At 40.7% G+C, this 23,937-nt stretch overlaps 1 protein-coding gene across 3 annotated transcripts in view; it reads right to left on the bottom strand.

Moving 5' to 3' along the window:
• Positions 1 to 668: 668 nt before the first annotated feature.
• ALCAM (activated leukocyte cell adhesion molecule) overlaps positions 669 to 23,937 on the bottom strand; it is a 167,098-nt gene continuing 143,829 nt past the window's right edge. For 2 of the 3 annotated variants that reach the window (XM_050958673.1, XM_050958684.1), the window contains exons 10-17: positions 22,743 to 22,878; positions 22,516 to 22,650; positions 21,703 to 21,831; positions 19,817 to 19,846; positions 19,038 to 19,155; positions 15,853 to 15,984; positions 6,264 to 6,374; positions 669 to 2,919 (exon numbers count right to left, since the gene is read on the bottom strand). In XM_050958673.1, coding sequence (XP_050814630.1) covers positions 6,287 to 6,374; positions 15,853 to 15,984; positions 19,038 to 19,155; positions 19,817 to 19,846; positions 21,703 to 21,831; positions 22,516 to 22,650; positions 22,743 to 22,878 — 768 coding nt within the window. In that variant the 3' untranslated portion in view covers positions 669 to 2,919; positions 6,264 to 6,286. The remainder of the gene's footprint in view (positions 2,920 to 6,263; positions 6,375 to 15,852; positions 15,985 to 19,037; positions 19,156 to 19,816; positions 19,847 to 21,702; positions 21,832 to 22,515; positions 22,651 to 22,742; positions 22,879 to 23,937) is intronic. The other variant, XM_050958694.1, reaches the window with a different exon arrangement.

The following is a 23,937-nucleotide window of genomic DNA, read 5'->3' as shown; positions in this document are numbered from 1 at the left end:
GGCAGACTTTTAACCACTACATACATTTCTGCCTCAGTCTTTTATTGGTGGTGATTGCAGAACTGGTCCTAGTGAACAATCAGTTAAATGGGAGAACATAGTCCAGTGCCTTAATCATAAGAGCACCCATTTCCTGTATGACCTTGGGCAGAGTTTAATCTCTCTCTCAGTTCCTCATAGTTGAAATGTGGATAACAGTTCCTTTCTCCCTCACTTTGTCTGTTTTATCTATTCAGCATGTAAGCAGGGATTTGTACTGTAGGTAATCATCACAACAACTGAGATGAAATGAATTCAGTTGATGCAGTCCATCTGTAACTGACAGACCTGGGCCCTCATGGCCCATAATTGCAGTTTTTTCTGGAGGCCACGCTGATTTCCTCACCCTGCAAAAGGTAAACCATACATAGGTTTACTTGTAAGGTGCCCGTATGTCTCAATGATAGGTACTAACTACATCCTGAAATAAGAATAATACATGTACTCATGTTCTGCATAGTGTGATAAGATTTGATTCTTGGACAGATCCCAGGACCTGTGTGGAACGCCACTGATTTCAGAGATTACTCACAAGAGTAAAGTTACATGCATGCTTAACAACTCGCAGGATCAGGGTCTTTCCTCATCTGCAGAAGTGTTCCTTTGAACTGAAATGTCAGACAAGCAGGTGAATTCATACTTCGTTTTATTATCTTTTAGGCATGGATTGAAACATTTATTTATTTATTTATTTATGCACTGGTGGTTCCTGAAACATGCCTGAAGTGAACATTGAACAGGGAAAAATCTGTCTCCTAGGGCTGAAGAGTTAAACTGGATGGGAGATGTAGCCGAATTTCAAAAGGTGAGCTTTTTATTCCTTTTTCCCAACTGTGGGTGTAGAAAGTGAGTGATTTTTTTTAAATCTTCCTTGTTTTTTTTCCAAGAAAGTAGTAAATATTTTTTCGACCCATTCCCTCTACTTCTTAGTCTTGAAGGTTTCTTCTCAAAATAGAGAATTACAATAAACTTCTGTCATTTATCACATACTTAAAGCCATTACAACTTTTTTTTCTCTAGTCACTCCCATTGCATTTCAGTTGGCAGTGGTGTTCTCACACCAAAATAAAAAAAAAATTGTATATAAAGTACCTTTTTTGTGTGTTCACATTTTATTTTGGAAAACAAGTGTTTAAAAATTTTAGAATTTTTTTAACAAAATTCTAAAAAAAGGAAAAAATCACAGTATTTACAGAGATAACAATGGCTTAGCCATGCAAAACAAACAACTTTGGTTTTTTCCCCCACCCCTTTTACTTTGGTTTAAATGTTGACCAAGATTTTTTTCCCCTTTGCCAAATAAAATATTAACAAATCAAAGTTTAGAGGCAAATAACAGGATTTCCCCCTTAATATTTTATACAGCATAGAGTTTATAGGACATTTTATGTATTTAATCCATGCCAATGCACTACAGGAAGCTTTTATTAAGACATCAGTCACTACCGCCCAGACATTTAACATTTTACAAATTTACAAGTAAGTGTTTTTTCTAAATAATGTAGAAGTGGCAAAATGTTTTCTAATTTCCATTTCTTTAATTTGTTTTTACTAACTTTTTTTGCCTAACCGTCTATAAAAACTTACTTTTCCCCGGATCATAGATGTAAAAATGGAAATCTGATGTTCTGTTTACTCTATGTACTTATTTTCCTCCCATTATCTGAATTGTCTATTACATTCTCCCAGAAACTACACTTCTGTTTAAGAATACTGAGATGGAACTTCTGAGTTTTTACAGTTTTCTATTGGCCATCTACCCAAAAAATGTTTCCTTTTACATCATTCTAAAAATTGCCTCAAGCATAAAACACGTTTATAAAGTTAAACTTGAATGTAACTAAAGATACATAAACATTTCATTGTTACAATTATATGCACTGTTTGATAAATTATGTACCAGGTAAAAACACTAAAATTATCCAAGGTGCATTCAATATCTGTAGCGTAGTTAACAAAAACACACAAAAAATATATATATATATTCTATTTTTGTGGAAAAATGCAGCTTTGATATGACCACTGTTTTAAAAAAATCTCCAATTCTGACTGTTATCTTTTTGAAATGAAGAAAAAGGTACAGTACTTTAAGGCAGTGAATAACCAAAAGGACTTAAAACCAATTCAAAATTACAGTGTTGCTCTCTATCTACAATGAGACTGAGGACAATCAATAACTTTTTTCCAAACTGCTATAACACGTGTGATTCACTCACTCAGAAAAGAATTATTAGCAGCAATCTGTACACAGGCTAACAAGAATTTTGTGATAAATTCTTTGCTAGACTCCCAAGCTTATTTTTGGAAACTATCTGTGCCCTTTTCTGGTCAGTTAGATGTTTGTTTTTACTTCCACGAACCCTTTAGTGCACTTTTGTCATAGCTAGCTCCATCTCTTGCCACTGTGATTTCAAGAATAGAAAAAGGAGCTTGCTCTATCCCCATAACACAACCTTACATTTTAGATCTCTGCTCTACAAAAGCAGGGATTTTACAGATAGCAATCAGAATTAGAAATGTACCTGCTCAAAGGGTGTACTAAAAACAAATTGAAATAAAAACATTACACCATACATCAGATTAACAGCAACTCCCAGAACAAAGCCTTACAGTGTATAAAAATAGCTACGTAAAAAATTTACATAAAGGCAAACAAAAAGAACTCTTCAGTGCAGACATTTACAAAAACAAACAGAACACAACATGGTGACCTACTATCTTGGCTGATGCCAAATTAGGTTTTTTTAAACTTGAGATAATTGCATCTAAAATCCTTTGAAAACTTGGTAGAATGATCTGTTCAATACTTGAACCATGAATAACTGTCACTTCTTTGTATGTTTTGAATACAATCCATGTTCATGCTTCTATATGTATTCTCTGAAAATGTGAAAAATAGTCAGTTAAACTAGGTCACTGGCAAAATTATCATAATTAGACAAGAGTTTTAATAGTCTTTATTTAACTGCAAAATAAATGTCACTGGAAAATGTCATTACAAACTTAAGTTGAATTACATCACAAAGTTATGTCCATTGCTGATGAATCAATAAATGTATTCTCCAAATCATGAATGTAATAAGGAGCTCATGTTTATATAACACATCAGATTTGAAAGAACCCAAAACAATACACAAATACTAGCCAGGGCTAACGGACAGTCACCTCTGTAGATGTGGCAGCTACTACAATGTCCAGAACCATTACACAAAACATTAGGGCATGAAGTGAACCATGTCTTTCCCATGTGAAATTACAGTGGGAATTTTAGGGATTCTAATTTCACCATTTTACATAAGAACGGCCATACTGGGTCAGACCAAAGGTCCATCTAGCCCAGTATCCCATCTTCCAGCAGTGGTCAATGCCAGATGCTTCAGAGGGAATGAACAGAACAGGTAATAACTGAGTGATCCATTCCCCGTCATTCACTCCTAGCTTCTGGCAAACAGAAGCAAGGGACACTGGGAGCATTTTCCCAGAAATCTGTAAATTAAGTTTAGGGACTAATTTTTTGACATTTCTACCAATTTTACAAGGAAAATGGAGAAACTTCCTTCTTGGACAAAATGAATTCAGTTGTGCAAAATTCAATTCACCAGAGCCCTCTCCTCCCCCATGCCTTCCATATAGTCTAGGCCTGATGAACTTCTAACACTAAGGGTATGACTGCAGCTGCTGTAGACAAACCTGATCTAGACCTGACCTAGATGGAAGCTAGCTCAAGATCCTGGGTGGGGTTGTACTGGAGGAGGTCACCTGTACTGCTGCTGTGGCTCCAGTCTGAGCTTGCTTTGGTCTACAGGAGCCATATCTCCTGATTGCAGTGTTAGACATTCTCTAAGACTGAGGAAACAGGACCACTCCACCACCTCTGTAGGCCTTAAATCCCTTATGCTCAGAATCCTAATGTGTTCTTCTTAAGCCTTCACATCTATAGCAGATTAACAGAAGTACCAAAGCAGCCAGCAAAATAATCCCTAAGCAATCACTTAATGGAGGGTGGAACGCCACCCTGTGGCATTGTGAAGAATCCATAGAGGGGCTCTCTTCCTTCCCATTTTACTTTAGGTCTAGATATCTGCAATATGAGAGGGCATCTTTCTTAATACTGTCAGCAGGGCAAAGGTAGGTAAGAGTAATTTTGCAGCTGGGGACTCATGGGGAGGGTGACAGCAGATTTTTCAAGGAAGTTCCAGTAGGGTTTGGAAGCAAAGGTGCTTGTCATTTGCAGGTGAAGGCAGGAGAGACCAGTAGCTGGAAGTGGGAAGGGGAGGGTGACTGCTTGTAGCTTTCTCCCATCGCTCAACCTCCTCGTGTTGGACATTCCTTTCCTCCTACCAGTGTACTCTAGGACTGCAGAATTTCAAGGGTATGCACAATTAAAAGAGCAGAGCAAGAGTCTACGCCCCCCCCCCCCCCCCGCAAAACTTGAAAGCAACTTGCCACCCCCCCACTCTCCCTACCTGAATGATGAACTCTGGCACAGCAAACTCTATGGAGGACTTTTCCAACATAACCTCTAATTACAATATCAATGACTAGAACACTATTACACAATAAATAGGGACATTCCTGACAATAATAGTAGTAGATGTTTATATGGACTGTCTGATCACCCTTCCTTGCTGTCTCTCAGATCTTTGACTCCTTTGAGTATTTGTGGCAAGAAAAGTTGCCTTGTGGTTTATGCTAAGATTAGAGGCAAGACTGTATGAATAACTGAAACATTCAGATCCAGCATTTTCAATATCTTAGATTATTCCCTTAAAGTACCCTCCTATCCCCATCTTATTGAAACAAGAAACCTGGGGTAATAATTTTACAATCTTTACACCAAATTTAAGAGTGACCGATGATTTTGTTCCTCTCCATTTTTGGCTTTGCAGCATGACACTTTAAAGAGGGCTGACAAAGGATGGGTGCACAACACTCTCTCAACTTAGGTCTCTTTAAGGTTTCTCAAATTAAACACTCAAAAGTGGAGGCATAAATTAAAAAAAACTAGTTTAGAAACTGAGTAAATTTGATAATTTAATTTGAAATCTTATCTTTTGACCATTTACTTCCATAATTTAAAGAACATTGGATACTGATTTCCACCCTCTTTACCCTGGCCTTCCACAATGTGTGTGTGTTAAGGGACATCACTGTTCAGAAAGACGGTGTGAGCCCCAGCCTGTGACATTAAAAGAAGAGGACAGAGGCAGCAATGGAGGCTGCATCTGACCACCGGATGATGCTGTGGGTTTGTTGTAGTACCACTGTATTCATTGCAGTTTGGATTCCATGGGCTGGTCTACACTACGGAGAAAAATCGATCTCAGATACGCAACTTCAGCTATGTGAATAACGTAGCTGAAGTCGAAGTATCTAAGATTGAATTACTCACCGTCCTCATGGCGCAGGATCGATGTCCGTGGCTCCTCATGTCAACTCCGCAACTCCATTCGGGTTGGTGGAGTTCCGGAATCGATATAAGCGCGTTTGGGGATCGATACTGCATCTAGATGAGACACGATATATCGATCCCCGAGCAATCGATTGCTACCCGCTGATACGGCGGGTAGTGAAGATGTATCCCATGGGTTGTCCTGCAGCTTGTGTTTTATAAAGAGGAGGGGAAATCTCCACTTCTTTTGCACAGTCATGGCACAATGACTACATCCAGCAAGAAGTTAGTAATAGTATGTGATTTTATGGTAAGAACATCTTACCTCTTGAACATACATTGTTTTGAGCCCACCAAAAACTAATTTTTACCTATAGTGAATAGAACTAAAATGTTCTCCTTTGTGAGTATACATCATATAATTATTAAATTTCCCTGAGCGCATGAGTTCAAATGCATGTGATAGTTGGTTTCTGAATGTCAGAATCCTTTTGCATTTCTTTTAATGTGTGTGCACACGTTCTATTAAAAATCCATAGCTGCTGTGGGTGTTGCTCCCCCTCTCCCCTATATCATAAGAATACAAATAATTCCTATTGCCTTTACTATGAGTACTTATATTCTGAAAGGGGAGAACAAGGCTTCATAATTTCATAGTGCTCACTAGACCATATTTCAACTCTGAGGTCCGAGGTTGACTAAAGATAAATATTGGATCATCCTACTCCAGAAGCAGAGGCTTTCTAGCCCTTGAACTGAAAGAAAACCTCCTTTTGCTGTACAGGAGATATGATACACAGGTAAACTGTTCTGATTCTATTTTCCAATTTACCTGGAATGACTGACATCTGTCTTTTAAACTTCAGGTTTGTGATTGTTTTCTTCTAGCTTTTTATTTTCCTCTATATTTCCAAGGTCTTTGTTTACATGTTTTGATGGTGTCCTACAAGAAAAAAATTATCAGTGTCTCATTTGCACGTCTATAGCATTTTGTTCATATTAATATACAGTGTGTCTCTCTCCCTCTCTGCAAAGAAAAAAATTGTAAGAATTCAATTACCAGCACAACACTAGAAGTATTTGCATGACTATGAATATACCAATAAGCATTGCAGTAGGACTACATACACATATATTAGTAACAATGGAACTTATACATTGCAAAAGAGCCCAGGATAATTCTGTTTACTGAGGCTAAGCTGGTTGTGCACGTGTATTTTTTTGACAAATTAATTCCCTACGTTTTCTGCATGTTTCATTAAGGGTTTTGTCCATAGGCATATTAAATGCAGAAGTGTGACTAAGACATCTTTATCAACACAACAATCTTTGTGTGTTCACATAAAATAGCTTTTGGAGCTTGTGCTACGCAGAAGTCAATGATCATTTAGATTGAAAACCATTCTGGGTACCACCTAGATTTTGTTTCAGTGCACAAAGCATTTTTTCTGGACAGAGAAGAGACTGTAAATGTCGGGTGGACAGGGAAGAAAAAGGTATGCCTCATTTAAAATAGCAGGTATGCTTCAATGTAAGCAGTGAAGATGAATTAGTGAGTTAAGTGCTTAGTTTAGTTTAGCAGAATAACCCCACAAGCCATGCATTTAATGTGAGAAACCTCACCATCAGCCAAGGTGAAAGATTGCTGCAATGGTGTGATAACATTTTAAAACCCAAACTTTTAAAATGTAAATGGCCAGATGTATTTGAGTGAGACAGTAATTCCTTGTGTCAAAGCAGCTTATCATATACACATTTTCTCTGTGATAATTTGTTTCCTCTATAGTAATCTGTTGTGACAGATTTATGCGTATACTCACTACAGATTCAGGGTAAAGGACTGAAGTGACATTGACTTGCAAAATGCAATGATGGCACAAGTTAGCAAGACAATATGACATGTCACATTGGTGCTAGTCAGCATATACTCCTCTAAAATCAATGGCTTTATTTTTGCTAGTGCGGTGTACCTGTGCAAAGATATTAGCTTTATCTAGCAGTGTAGATGAACACTGCAACTGGCCTTGGTTTAAGTGACCTTGAAAAGTATAAAGGGCTATGGTTTAGTCAAGTCCTGATCCACATGAGTTGGGGAAAACATTTCCCAGGGGCTTACAACTGTATCCCAAATTTCAGACATGGCTGAAGTGCTACCACTGGAAGTGCCAGTTCCTCAGAAGGGGAAGTGGGCAGCAGACCTGATGCATCAGGTCAAGCAAGAGGGACACAAGATCATGGACCTGAGGTCTAAACAGATGATTGGATGTTTGAAATCGCAATAGCTGTCTCTCTGTTTTAAGGTAGATTATTACATTGGCTAGTATATTTTAATGCTTGAAGTTACTTTATCCTTTTTACCACTTCCTTTCAACTATGTTGTCTAACGGTATTGCTAGTGTGGTCTCTGCATGAACTCTGTTAGTACAAAAATCCAAGAGTATTTCTACACTACAAAATTAGGTCAAATTTATAGAAATTAATTTTTAGGAAGCAATTTTATACAGTCGATTGTGTGTCTCCCCACTAAGTGCGTTAAGTTGGCAGAGTGTGTCCACAGTACTGTGGCTAACGTCGACTTTCGGAGCGCTGCACTGTGGGTAACTATTCCACAGTTCCTGCAGTCTCCACCCCCCATTGGAATTCTGGGTTCAGATCCCAATGCCTGATGGGGCAAAAACACTGCGGCAGGTGGACTGGGGTACATGTCGTCAGTCGCCCCTCCCTCCGTGAAAGCAATGGCAGACAATCGTTTTGTCCCTTTTTTCTGTATAGATGCCATACTGCGAGCAGCTGGACTGCTAACCATCATCATCCAACCACTGCTTCTGTTGCAACTGTGCTCTCCTGTTCGTGTCTCGATAGCAAATTCTTCCATGTTGTCCATCATAGGCTTCTCAGGAAATGTGTGTGGTACTGTCATCCTTCACCGCTTCCGCTGCAAGTCTGCTCTTCTGGTGCCATTAATCCACCTCACAGGTCCTCTCATGCATCTGTTGTCATGCACTGCTTCTGCTGCAACTCTGCTCTCCTGCAGATGCCATACCACAGCAAGCATGGAGCCTGCTCAGCTCACTGCTGTTGTTGTGCAAGGTGTTTATAATGCTCACATTATCCTGCAGTATGTGTAGAACCAGAACCTGCTAAAGCAGGCGAGGAGGTGACGACAGTGTGATCATGATAGTGATGAGGACATGACAGACTTCTTTCAAAGCATAGGCCCTGGCAATTTGGACATCATGCTAATAATGGGGCAGGTTCTAACCATGGAATGCTGAATCTGGACCTGGGAAACAAGCACAGACTGGTGGAACGGCATAACGTTGCGGGTCTGGGATGATTCCCACTGTCTGTGAAACTTTTGCATGCGTAAGGGCACTTTCATGGAACTTTGACTTGCTTTCCCCTGCCCTGAAGGGCAATACCACCAAGATAAGAGCAGCCCTCACCTGAAGTGAGTGGTGATAGCCCTCTGGAAGCTTGCAATGCTAGACAGCTACTGGTCAGTTGGGAATCAATTTGGAGTGGGCAAATCCACTGTGCGGGCTGCTGTGATCCAAGTAGCCAACGCAATCACTGAGCTACTGCTATCAAGGGTAGTGACTCTAGGAACTGTGAAGATCATAGGGAACCCCACTGCAGCAAAGACATCCACTAACTGTGGTGGGACAACAGAAGGAACACATATTCCTATCTTGGGACCGGACCACCTTGGCAGCCAGTACATAAACCAAAAGGGGGGGTACTTTTCAATGGTGCTGCAAGCACTGGTGGATCACAAGGGATGTTTCACCAACATCAAAGGCACATGATGCTTGCATCTTCAGGAACTCTGGTCTGTTTGGACAGCTGCAGGAAGGGACTTACTTCCCGATCAGAAAATAAATGTTGGGGATGTTGAAATGCATATAGTTAACCTTGGGGACATAGCCTACCCCTTAATGCCAAGAGAAGCTGTACACAGGCACTCTGGACAGTAGTAAGGAGCTGTTCAACTATAGGCTGTGCTGGTGCAGTTTACCCACTCAGAATATTGGGTTTGATGAGGTATAACCAATTGTTATTGCTGCTTGCTGTGTGCACTACGATAACTATGGGAGTAAAAGGGAGACGTTTATGGGGGAGTGGGAGGTTGAGGCAAATTGCCTTCTGTTGTCCCACCACAGTTAGTGGATGGCTTTGCTGCAGTGGGGTTCCCTATGATCTGCACAGTTCCTAGAGTCACTACCCTTGAGAGCAGTAGCTCAGTGATTGCGTTCGCTACTTGGATCACAGCAGCCTGCACAGTGGATTTGCCCACTCCAAATTGATTCCAAACTGACCAGTAGCTGTCTAGCGTTGCAAGCTTCCACTGATTACATGCAGCCAGACACCAGGGCGATTAGAAGAGCACACCAGGAAACATAGCACATCAGAGAAGCTTTGAAAACCAGTTTCATGACTGGCCAGGCTCTGGTGTGACAGTTCTGTTTGTTTCTCCTTGATGACACCCCCCTGCCTTGGTTCACTCTACTTCCTTGTAAGCCAACTGCCCTCCTCTCTATTGCCTCTGCAAGCAGTGATCAAAAAGTCATTACATCCCTCTGCCCACACTGCTTCCAGCAGCTCCCATTGGCCCAGAGCAGTGATCCACAGCCAGTCAGCACCTCAAGCACCTGGACCTATGGACAGCCAGGGTAACCACACAGGCCTGGCCTGCCAGGGGCTTTCCCTACAGAAGCAGCGACCCGTTTGAGAAACCCTGATATAGAGGGATAACTGCCAAGGTAGCCTGGGAGGGGTTGGGGAAGAGGGAAGCACCAGCTGGGGTGGTGGATAAGGAGAGGAGGGAAGAAGGCGGCTACACTGTACTTTAAAACATATTGAATGCCAGCCTTTTGTTGCTTGGGCTGTGAACTGGTTGGGTGCCGGGAGGGGCCCCTCCCTGTTCTTGGGCATCTAGGAGAGGAGGGCAGGTGGTTACACAGGGGCAGTAGTGGCCATCTGTGCTCCTGCTACATTTCCTGAAGCTCCAGTAGCCTCAGCATTGCATCCTGCCGTCCTGGACTCTGACACTGTTTGCCTCCACACGTTCTGCTGAGCTCTTTCAGTGCAGGAGAACTGCATGAGCTCGGAGAACACTTCATCATAAGTGCATTTTTTTCACCTTATCTGTGCTAGCCTCTGGGATGGAGGTGATAGGGGAAGTACTGAAACATTTGCAGCTGTGGGAGGAAAAAGGGAGAGTAGTATTTAAAAAGACATGTTAGAGAACAATGGGTAGACTCGTTAACAGTTTGGTTCACAGTAAAAATTACATAGCACATGTGCTTTTGGTACAAGGTCACATTTTGCCTCTTATATTGAGGGCCTGCTGGTTTGGTAAGAAAGATCACATGCAGGACCAGGCAACAGAATTCTGCTTGCAGGCAGCCATGGTAAGCCACAGACTTTCAGCTGCTTCAACTTTTATAACATGGGAATGATTTCAAACAGCAGTGCCCTCCTTTCCCCTACCAAGTACCCATTGGGTTGGCCATTTAAAAGGAGGGGCTGTACTGGCTGTGAATGCATCCCAAGCCTTCAGGCACATTAATCATTGAACAGGCTTGCTTTTAAACCATGCATAATAAGGTACACTCACCAGAGGTGCCTTCTCTGGCTTAATAGTCTGTGAGCCCACCTTGGAGGGGTTGGAAGGGTACTGGTTCCTGGTTGTCAGGGAGAATGGTTTCTCCACTTGCATGCTGTGCATTATCCTCAGCCTCCTCATCTGCCTTGTCTCCCAAATCCTCATCCCTGTTGCATGAGACTCTCCTTTGCAGGTGTTCATGGACAGAGGGTGGGGTAGTGGTTTGGGCCCTAACCTAGAATTGCATGCAGCTCATCACAGAAGCAGCATGGCTGGAGCGCCTTAATTTTCATGCCACAGTGCTGCAGGTCCCTGCTGTAGCCTCTGTCTTTCATGCTCTTGGAGACTTTTTCAAATAAATATTTTGGCATTGTGTCTTTTGGAACGGAGTTCTGATAGCATGGCTTCATCTCCCCATACAGAGATCAGATTCAGTACCTTCTGTTCAGTCCATGCTGGAGCTCTTTTGTGATTCTGGGTCTGCATGGTCAGCTGTACTGATGAGCTCACCATGCTGGCCAAACAGGAAATGAAATTCAAAAGTTCCCAGAGCTTTTGCTGTGTATCTGAGTTGAAAGTGTGATCCAGAGTGGTCACAGTGGAGCACTCTGGGATAGCTTCCAGAGGCCAAAACAGTTGAATTGCATCTACACTACCCCAACTTTGACCCAGCAATGTCAATTTCAGCACTAATCCCCTTGTCAGGGAGGCGTACAGAAATTAATTTTAAGAGCCCTTTAAGTTGACAAAAATGGCTTCGTCGTATGGATGGGAACAGGGTTAAATTTATCTAACACTGCTAAATTTGACCTAAACTCATAATATAGTCCAGGGCCAAGTCTCTGTTTCATGATCAATGGTTATCCTGAAACTGAACAGTTAACCAGGGTGATTACTGTGGGAATGCTCAGATCCATGTACTAAAGCCCTACCCTTGTTACTGGGTCCTCACTGTTTTGGCACAAGCCTGTGTGTATCTCAGGGCATAGTTCTTTGTTCTCAGCTGCCTTAGGGTTCTTTCCTTATCAAGGATGGAGGAACTTGTCTATCGGGGGGGGGGGGGGGGAGCATTAGAAGAATACTGAAGGATTATCAGTGATTTAGTCTGTCCTCCAAATGCAGATCAGAGTGTTTTCTTTGTGGATGATACTGATAGGTAGAAATTAAGGCTAAAATTTAAGATCCTGGGTTAACTGTCCAGTGTAGACAACTGTCAGTCATTTAAATGTTGGGATTATACCACAAAGTAACTCATTAAGCCCATTGTTAAGTCTTTGCTGGGCAGTTATTTTCATTCTCTTTGAATATCTCAAAGAGAGAGACGACTGATCCGCACAGAGGAAAATGAGGGACAGTGAAAGAAGCCAAACAAGAAAAAAAAATATTGACAGTGGTTGAATCTCTCATGTGACCTTAAAATTCTTCTGCAAATCTCTCTAATCCACAGTAAGAGAAAAAAGCCAAATTTGTTCTCTTTAGATGGATCATACGGATTTTGCTTGTCATCTGAATAACAACTCATGAGTATGTCTCCTTTCGTAACACTGGGTTACAAAAATAGAGATTGAGGGTAGGGATGAGACACACAGAATTTTGAGGCTCATGGGAGAAGAATGTGCTGAGCAGATCATTACAGACTATAACCCCTGAGGGCCTTTTCAGTGATGAAACCAGGCTCTCTCAAAAGGGATACCAATAAATGCAGAGAAAGATAGGTTGACAGGGAAACTACTGTTTCTGCCAAGGGACATGACTGTGACAGAGAGGTGCCTATTTTTTCATTGGATATTAAAATTTGAACAATTCAAGAGCTGTATTTCAAATGTGACATGTTAGACTCGAGAGAACAAGCCATAGCAATGGAGAGAGAGAGATACAGAATTACTATAAAATCCCAAAGTGAGTGTCCCTCCTTACACAGAGCCCAAAACAGATTGGCTCTCCTGTGAGCTGCTACTGAAGTTTAGAGGGCTTTGTTATCTGGCATTATCAGCTGCTTAGGTTAAAGTTGTTCTGTTGCAAAGATCATAGAATTTGCTCTAATGGTCCAACTGGTGTTAGAATAATTTTGTTTAAAAAATAAAAACTTGTGATATTCAATCCTTACATATAACACACCTCTTCCTCAACCCTTCAGACCTTCTATTTTGGGTGACTGCCACCTGTACAAGTGGCCAGATTTTCAGAGGGTTGAGTACCCATCACCTTCACAGAAGTTAAGATATGGCCCACATCAATGCAATGAGAACTGCATATGCTCAGCCTCTCTGAAAACAAGGCCACTTAGTTAAGTCTTCAAATTTAAGTGTTTTAAATCCATGCATAAGCATCTAACTGTGTTGTTGTAGCCAGGATGGTTCCAGGATATGGTGGTCCACAGAGCTCTGTGGAACTCAAAAGCTTCTCTTTCACCAACAGCAGTGGGTCCAATAAAAGACTTTACCTCACCTACCTTGTCAAGACTTATTATGACAATGTTGGCAGAGGCTGACGCCTCAGTGATCTCACTACAACATTTGCTCAACAATAGGGATTGTCATGAGAAATTTCTACTGTTGACACTAGTGCAGTTCTACCATTGGTAGCCACAGGGCAGGCAATGCTTGTGTAACTGCCAGCATTTTTAACACTTTACATGACCTTGTTAAAACACAGGAGCCTTGTTGCATGGAGGCTCTCAGCAGTATGAGAAGTGCTGGACCTGCAGCCCTAGGAAACTTCTGTGTGCTAACCCTGCCAGCCTAGACAGCCTGAGTTTATAACCAGTTTATGACACAGGGTACAGCTACACAAGAACAAAAAAAAACAAAACACAACAACCCAGCAGCAGCCTGCCCAAGTCCAGGTCAACTGACTTTTAGGCTCATGCTTTGGCTCTGAAAATCAGAGTGTAGGTGTTCCAGGTCAGCCTGGACTCTGAAACCTGGGAAGGGAAGAGAGTATCAGAGCCCAACTGGAATTGCTACACTGCTATTTTCAGTCCTGTAGCACAAGGACATCAGCTGACTCAGGATCTGAGACTCACTATTACAGGTCTTATTGTTTCCCAGTGTAGTTGACATGAAACATAATTTACAATCTAGTCAATACTGATGATAGTCACCATGGTAGCTAACTGCATTGCCTTTGCCAGCTTCCTTGGAAAGCATAAAATTGTCTTTTTTTGTAACCATGTTGTAACTCTTATTTTTGCAGTGTAGACAGAACCCCTTATAGTGTGTATGTAGAAGACTTGCTAGTCCTCTACAATGGAGCTTCTGAGTCTCCATTACCCTAAGTGCAGCTGTCTATCCCCTGCTGGAGCAGTAGGGGATATAGATATGCACACTTTCCCAGAATTAATTCATAACAATCACAGTTGGGCAGCATGGATGCACAAAGAGAGATGACATGTTAAGTAGCTTCACCTGTTTTTTCACAATATATTGTCTGAACCAAACTTCTAACCAAGTCAGATAAGAGTGTCAGAAATTGGTTATAAAAATATTGTTTTACTTAAAATTTTATAGATGGTGTGTCTGCCTCCTGTACTTCTCTTTCTCCACTCAAAATGTATGGATCCCTATATCCTCTTAATAAAGTTTAATTCCTCATTTGACATTTCAAGCTTTCCTTCAGAAGTCCTCAATATCCTGCCTTCAAGAAAATGATTACCATAGGGGATCAAAAGGCTCTCTAAAAAGCTCTCTAAAAGGTAGGTAAAATGGTGCTAAAGGGTTTACAGGTTCACCTGTTTTTTGCCGGGGGAAGACTGATATCTAAATTTAAAAAATGCTTGAAAGCAATGTGGAATAAGTGGAAATATTTTTTTCACTAACTGATACTCATGTTATTCTCTGACTTAGATTATACTGATTAAATATAGAGCACAAACAGCTCACTTCCAGTTTGTCTCCCATGTTTACAATAATGTGAACTTTGTGGTTGGAAGTATGTGAGACATATATACTTATGGAGTGTTCTATAACACATTGTGCAACTTTTGGTTTCAATATTCTAACCATATACAAAATAGCAGAAAAGTACAATTTTTGCTAATCATCCAGTGACAAACCTCAGTCTGGAAAGAGGTTAGCAATAAGCTCAGAATGACTGAAGATGCTGATTAAACCAACAATTTTGTGTGTCTCTGATCATTGTAAAAATTGCTGCGGTTTTAATTTTCAGCCAAATTTCAGGTTTTTTCCTTCATTTAAAATCTGCAATAAATCAGAGGAAGCTTGTTCTAGCGTAACATTACCTGGAATTTTTGTATTCACAATCCCAGATAATGAAAGGATAAAAGATTTAATTATTTTCTTTAAAAATGTTCTCCACCTGGATTTCTGTTTCAGAGGGAAAACGGAGGCACTACATGGATTTCTTTTCTAAAAATGCTATATATAATAGCATTTAAAAATAAATCCTATAAAATATTTTATTTATATATATATATATATATATATATATATATATATATATATATATATATATATATATATATATATATATATATATATATATAAATAAAAACTCTCTCTAGGGAATGTCTGAGATGAGATGAAGACAGGAATATTTAGATTGCCTAGCTGAGGGTTGCACAGGCAATTTACTCAGGATTGCTAATTAATTTGCATTGAACTGGTGCAGAGGATGTAGCAATAATCAGCTTTTGCATTAAATGAATCTGAGGCGATGAATAGCTACAGAAGCTAGTTACTGTGAATACACTCCACTCCTGTGAGTACAATTCCTACTATCCTGTATCACAAGACAATAGAAAATTCTACAAACCACAACATACATTAATGAAAAAAAATAACATTTTTCTTGCCTCACGAGAGTTTGAAAGTTCTGTGCTGCTGCCTTCTCAGACTTTCCATTGACGTCACTTTGGGGGCAGAGATTAGGTGAATAACTGTTCGAGGGTGGGTTCAAAAAGTGACTAACTGTTCGAGGGAGTGGCCTGCGTGGAAACGGAGGGTTGTGATTGGACACACACAGTGTCAATACGTATTGCAATGGTGTATTTGAGATTTCTGGGCTGTGATTTGTGCTGCAATCCTGTTTCATACATACTGATGCTCTGCTTGCTCTTTGGAAGTACTGCATGCCAAAAACAGAGAAACTGATTCCCAAGGGAGAGGAGAATAGGTTTATATAAATATATACTAAAAGCAGACGCTTGTCAGCAATATGTCGAGCAATTAGATTCACTTAAGAAACTAGTGACTATCAGACAGACTGATAATGATTTAAACATAACTGTTTTTAAAAAATATTTGGTCCCAATCTACTCACTGCTAATTTAATTTTCTACTCTAACTATAAATATGATATTCATGTTCTCCTATGCCTTTTGTTTCATGCCTAATATTCTGTAATTTCTATTTTTGAAATGGTCCAGTTTGGAAAACAAAGTTTAACACCATAAAGCATCGAAACACATCACATTTGCCCTCCATAAATGAGTCACTGCCTCATGCTTTGGACTCCCCATTAAGAGAGAAAAAAAATTCTGGACATTTTGTTATAGTAATAACTGAAGGTGATAGGGACATTTTTTTTTATTTCCTGCAGCTTTATAAATAGCACATGCTAAATATTTCTTTGCTGGTCATATGTTTATAAAGCTTCCCTATTCAGGACATTCCAAAAATCTCCTGCACAGCTATGTTTGTGGTTTTGTATTGAAGTAAAATCTAAAGACTGCATGGGAACACTTTATAATGCCAGAAACAGATGAGTAAGTATGGCAACTGAATGAGAAATAATTTTTCATGTTAAAACTCAGAATATGTATACAGTAACTCCTCATTTAATGTTTTAGTTATGTTCCTGAAAAATGCAACTTTAAGTAAGTGAAACAATGTTAAGCGAATCCAATTTCCCCATAAGAATTAATATAAAGGGGGGGGAGAGAGGTTAGGTTCCAGGGAAATTTTTTTCACCACATAAAAAACAATTATATTACACACAGTGTACATTTTAAACAAACAATTCAATAGCGTTCACAGCTATGATGATTGTGGTGGTGAAGTTAGAGGATGGAAGAGGGTGGGATATTTCCCAGGGAATGCCTTGCTGCTAAATCAGTGGTTTCAAACTTTTGTACTGGTGACCCCTTTCACATAGCAAGCCTCTGAGTGTGACCCCCCCATATAAATTAACAATACCTTTTTTTATATATAGTTAATACCATTATAAATGCTAGAGGTAAAGCAGGGTTTGGGGTAGAGGCTGACAGCTCACAACCCCCTGAGGGGTCCCGACCCCCAGTGCTAAATGATGAACTAGCACTCAGCTGAGCCCTCAAGGGTTAACACATTCTTGTTAATGTAGCCTCTCACTCTGCAAGACAACAGGAATGGAGGGGAGGGGAGATAGCATGGGAGAGAGAGAGAAATGCACACTGCCCCTTTAAGTAAGCTGACCCACTCTTAAATGCATTCTTTTTAAGTGGACAAGGAAGTTGAGACCAGCAGCTACCCAGGGTCTCTGGGTCTCTCTCCATCAGCATCCCCATCCTGCTCTATACAGAGAAGAAGGGGTAAACAAGGTGTAGGAGCAAGGGAGGGGGGACACGCTGACATTAGCTCCCTGCCCTCTCCTGCCCCCCAGCATGCAGGAGGCTCAGGGAGCAGCACATGGCAGTGGGGGGGGGGGAAGGGATAGATGTAATTACGAGACTGCTAGGCAGCTGCAGCACAGGGAACTTAAGGGAGCAGGGAACTGATGGGGGGCTGCTAGTCCACCCTGGTTCCAAGCCCCCACCAGCCAGCTGCAATGGGCTGCTCTTCCTGCAAGCAGTGGATAAAGTAGGTGGCTGCCAAACGACATTAGAAGGGAGAATTGCGCAACTTTAAACAAGCGTGTTCCCTAATTGATCAGCAATGTAACAACATTAATCAGGATGACTTTAAGTGAGGAGTTACTGTATTATATAGCTACTGCAAATCAATGTGTAAAGTTATAGAGAAATACAAGTAAACTTTAATATTGCATGTTTGTTTATACAAATATGTACACAACATACATAACTGCCTCCACTCTCAGAACACTTTATAAATGATCTTGGTGCTGTGTAGGCCAGATCCTCAGCTGCTGTAAATCAGATAGCTCCACTGAATCTATGAGAAGGCATGGGGGTAGGATAAGTGTGCACTTTCACAACTGACAGGGCCCCAGTCTGTGTCTGGGGAAAAGAGCATACTACCACACTGAGCAGAACCAGATGCAAGTTGGATATGTTCAGAGGACCTGATAACCATGAGGGTGAAGGGGAAGATATTTTAAAGACTTTTTAGAGACTGTCCAATGTATTCCATATAGTCTTAAACTGATTTTCTGTACTAATGAAACTCTAATTGAAAACAAGCAGAGCAAGTACACACACCATACACTCTACCTTCTGGATCTAGATGTTTAGTCAGCCCTGGCAATGTCTAGTTTTCAAGCAATACAACTTCCCTCATTAGCACCTGTTAATAAAAGGATCTCAAACCACTATATGAACAATTTAATAGAGCTTCACACACTCCTGTGAAGTTGGCATCTGTTTATCTTTCTATAAAATTCAGGTAATTAGAGAGAGTATGAGCTGGCCAACTTCTCCTACACTAAGATAACTCACCTGACTATCCATGAGGTTGCAGAGATGTGGCAGCCCATTATTTGACTCGGAAATTGAAATACCACATCCCATTTAAGTCAAATAGGAAAAGTGTCACTAACTTAAATGGAAACACAATCTGGCACTAAATGATCTGGCCAAGGCCACACAGCTGAATCAGGGGCAGAGTTAAGGAGTCCTAGCTCCCAGGCCTGTGTTCTAACCCCTAGATGATACACTGCCTCCATACTAAGATGTCTATTTTAAATTCAGATGCAAGATAAGATTTACAGATGAGGATAACTTTTCACCCCTAGATTTCCAGAATTCTGTGGGGAGCTAAACATGCATGTAGACATTATTTTAATTTTAAAAAGTTAAGAGCAAGCTTCTATGTTAAGTCTTACTTTGATTTCTTCACATATATCCAGTAGATGATACCAGCAACCAGAGCTGCTAGCAGAAGACCAACCACAATTCCTACTATTAGCTTTGCCTGGTCATTAACCTTTTCTCTGTTGCCATCTAAAACAAAAGAGAAAAGTTCATGAGGTGTCTAACAATTATAACACAGCATTAAACATTTTCTATACAAGTAATCCCCCAGCAAGAGAGATGGTCAAAAAGTCAAAACTATTAGAGCAGGGATCAGCAACCTATGGCACATGTGCTAAAGCGGGCATGTGAGCTGATTTACTGTGGTACACTGCTGCTGGCCTAGGGTCCCAGCCATCGGCCCTGCTTAGCCCGCTGTCAGCCTGGATGGACGGAACCCCAGACTGGCAGTGGGCTGAGCCACTCAGCCCGCTGCCGGCCTGGGGTCCCAGCCGTCAGTCTGCTCAGCCTGCTGCCATTCTGGGGTTCCATGTGCCAGCCCCTGTAAATGTAAAATGTATTACTGACATGCAAATTTACCACCTTAAATTACCATGAATAAATGAAGACTTGGCACACCGCTTCTGAAAGGTTGCTGACCCCTGTATTACAACATTGTGATAACATGAAAATTTGTATTACTATTAAGCATAAGGTTTTTAACAGGGTCTAATTCTTATTGGCTCAGAGACTTGGCAATTTCAATTGAACTCCGAAAGCAAAGAGGACTGTGGAAATTACTCATTTAATGACACTTCATAAAACTAGAGCGGACAGAGTCAAGAAAGAGGGTTCTGTAGCACTTACATACCATTCGGCTCATCATTTTCTGGGATACTTACTGAAATAAAAAAAACATTAAAATTAAAAACAAAAACTTGTTGGTACCTGAAAGTCACCTTCACCCTGACACTATGCTGCAATATTTAACAATATAATCTATTTTACAGCTAGACTGAAATGCTCATACTTAATGCTGCATCAGCCACACAACAAAATAATTAATCTTATATTTTAGGCAGCAATCCTTGCTTTATATCCATAATGCATCACATGAAAGTGTTCTGTTCCAAAAAATGACAAGTTTAATCTTATGAATACTTCTGACTAAGCATTTATATGTTAGCATTCATGACAGGATAACTTTTTACCACTTTATCATTACTGTAGTCCATTAAACCCTAGCACCTATGGATAGATTCTGTTCTGAAATCATATCAAAAGTTAATAAACAAACCACAAAACTGGGGGCTAAGAAAAGAAGATCTCAGTGACAAAGGAGTTACTTTATAATGTGTGTATGAATGAGAAGGATAGCATATAGGTTGTCTGAAGTATTATTCTCAAACCAGATGCATCATGAGCCACAGCCTATTTCCCCTTGCCAATGTGCCATAACCCTAACCTGCAGGGTTCAATTATAGGAGATTGAAGGGGGTTCTCTTATGGGTTTTCTGCTAAAAGAAGGGAGCTTGTTAGTGCTGGCTGTGATTTTTGTGATAGGCACACTGGTCCACTCAGCAGGGCTGGTGCAACCCATCAGGCGACCTAGGTGGTCGCCTAGGGCACTAGCATTTGGGGGGATGGCATTTCAGGTCCTTCGGGGGTGACCACAGCGGCCGGATCTTCAGCCGCCCCAGTTGTCATCCGCATTTAGGTGGAGGGAGCTGGGGCAGGGGAGTGCAGGGAGGGCCGCCGGCAGCAAGTAAGGGTGGGGGCAGCGGCATGCAGGGGAACTCCCCACCCCAGCTCACCTCTGCTCCGCCTCCCCCCGCTCAGCTTCTCTCCCTCCCAGGCTTGCAGCATCAAACATCTGATTGGCACTGCAAGCCTGGGAGGTGGGAGAAGTGGAGCAGTGACAGCGTGCTTGGGGAGGAGGCGGAACAGAGGTGAGCTGCGGCGAGGAGCTGCTGCACAGCTCCCCGGGCTGGGAGGAGCTGCCGCGGAGGGGAGGGCAGAGATGGAGAGTTGCCACAGGGCTTGGGGGGGGGAGCGCGGGGTGCAAGGTGGAAGTTTCGCCTAGGGCACAAAACATCCTTGCACCTGCCCTGCCACTCAGAACAGTATTGAAATCATACAACTAATTTCACATACTGTAGTCCACTGAACAGCCATCCACTAGTAACAAATTTCTTTCACTACCAACCTAGGCTGGGTTGGAGGACTAAGTCGGTTGTTAGTGCAGGAGACATGCAGAACTTAAAAAAAAAAAACCCACCAAAAAACCTCTAATACTACTGCAGCACCATTCTGCATCTCATATTATTTAGACAGAAAAACTGGCAAAAGTATTTGAAACTTTAAGGAAACAGGTTTCAGAGTAGCAGCTGTGTTAGTCTGTATCCGCAAAAAGAACAGGAGTACTTGTGGCACCTTAGAGACTAAAAAATTTATTTCGGCATGAGCTTTCGTGAGCTACAGCTCACTTCTTCGGATGCATAGAATGGAATACACAGACAGGAGATATTTATACATACAGAGAACATGAAAAACATGAACCTTTTCATGTTCTCTGTATGTATAAATATCTCCTGTCTGTGTATTCCATTCTATGCATCCGAAGAAGTGAGCTGTATCTCACGAAAGCTCATGCCGAAATAAATTTTGTAGTCTCTAAGGTGCCAAAAGTACTCCTGTTCTTTTTAAGGAAACAGCTTCTCACTCATTTTTGAAATGCTTCTAATTGAAGACACTCACTGGCAGACACATTCATCGAGGTGACAGTTCTCTCTAGTTGGTTTTCAGCAATACAGGTTAATGTAACGTTCTCTTCAGGAGAAATTACAATTTTACTGGAAAATTTTCCATTAACGTAGTTCGTCTCCTCTGTCTGGAAAGGAAAGAAGAAATCAGTAGAACAAAAAATGTACAAGTAATTTCTTGTACTAAAATTGTTTATAAGGAAAGTTCTAGAAGTAAATAACTTTTAAAAATAAATCTGTTACAGTTTGGAAAAAAGGGAACCATTTAAAATAATAAACTAAATAAACATAGTCAAATAATTGATTTTAATATTTTGCTCACTTAAACATGAAAAGCACTTCTCATTTATACTTCCACCACTTGACAATTGCTTTCCCTCTTTAGTGTTTGCACTCTTCAGATGTGTCTCCTCCATCAAGCTACACATTTATTTTAATATTGCCTTAAATATCTCAGTGTCATAAAAATTGGTGCAGCTGTACCCTGAATTTGCTGCCATTTATCATCATCTGCTACAAGCGCCCAAAATTAATCATCATTTTATATAGGTCCAAGACCTGATCCATGCCCTGAAGCTGCAAACTCCTTGACTTCAGTAAGACTGAAGATGTAACTAAAGGTAGTATATGACCATAAGAAATTAATGCACACTGCTGGTGGGTGCTGTCCAATCTATGCTATGCAGAGGACTATCACTGCCAATCTCTGTGCATGCGTATTTGATCTTTTTCTTTAATCTCTCAAAGTCCGTCAGGTTTTCCAGACCTCACATACTACTACTTGTGCATAAATGAATGAGAAAAATACTTGCTTGATTTATGATGCTTCCACTACCAGTAGTTGTCCATTGCACAGCTGGTTTGGGAAAACCCTCCACGTGGCAGACTATTGTTTTAGATTTATTTGACCCTGTTTTCTTTGTCATTCTGATCTTAGGTTTTCCTAAAAGAATATTATATTTAAACATTATGGTAAAATAATTGTTAACTGTACAATTTACAGTATTAACAAAGCGTAACTAACTGCTCCATTACCTTCCACAATAAGTGTAAGTGTTTTCCTTTTCTTTAACCCTTCAACCTCCTGTAGAGTAGTTTCGCAGATGTAGTTTCCAGCATCCTGGTACTGTAGACTTGAAAATGATGGACTTGTCTGCATTCTGGTATTGTCCTGATAAAGAAAGAAGTTAGACCACATCATTTCCAATTTAGGCCCCAATCCAAATAAGCATATGATTAAAGTTAAGCATGTGAGTCATCTTATAAACCTCATTACAAATAAGTAGTGCAATTGATTTCAATGGAACTCCTCACGTGCTTTGTGGGATCAGAGCCTTAATCATAGAAATAAAGCTAGAAGGGTCCTCAAGAGATCATCTAGTCTATACTCTGCACTAAGGCAAGTAAATGTAGACCATCCATGACAGGTGTCTGTCTAACCTTTTCTTAAAGCTCAAAGATCAGGGATTCCACAACTTCCTCCCTTGGGAACCTATTCCAGTACTCAACTATCCTTTATAGTTACAATTTTTTTCTCTTATCGAATCTAAATCCCCCTTGCTGCAGATTTAAGCAGATTCCTTCTTATCCTATCTTCAGTGGACATGAGAACAATCGCTCACTGTCTTCTTTACAATAGTCCAATATACTTGAAGGCTTATCAGATTCCACCCCCCCCCCCAAATAATTTTTTCCTCGAGATTCAGGTTTTCTAAACCTTTTATTATTTTTGTTGCTCTCCTCTGGACTCTCTCCAAATTTGCCCACATCTTTCCCAAAGCATGGAGCCCAAAACTAGAAACAGTACTCCAGCCAAACAGAGCTGAACAGAGAGGGACAATTACCTCCTTTATCTTAAATACAACACTCTTGTTAATACACCCCAGAACGTTGCTTGCCTTTTTCACAACTGCATCATATCATTGCCTTATATTCAATTTGTGCTCTACTGCAACCCTCAGATCCTTTTCTGCATTATTACTACCTAGTCAAATAGTTATTCCCTATTTTGTATTTGTGCATTTTTTTCTTCCTAATGTTTAATTGTCCAGCCAATAACTAAACCCCAGCATTTGACAATGTAATTAGCAACAGTTGTGCCAAGCATGAAAAAAGAGGTTTCCAATTTCTCAAAAGTGCTGCATGGACAGCTCTGCAGGCTTTAGTGATCTATTTATATAAAAAACAGGGACCACATGGCAAGTATGCTTGCAAGTTTACCTATGCCACC

This window comes from Gopherus flavomarginatus, chromosome 1 (assembly GCF_025201925.1).
Source record: "Gopherus flavomarginatus isolate rGopFla2 chromosome 1, rGopFla2.mat.asm, whole genome shotgun sequence".
Classification (NCBI taxonomy): domain Eukaryota; kingdom Metazoa; phylum Chordata; order Testudines; family Testudinidae; genus Gopherus; species Gopherus flavomarginatus.
Note: the sequence above shows the minus strand (reverse complement) of the source record. Positions and strands in the feature narration are given on the sequence as shown.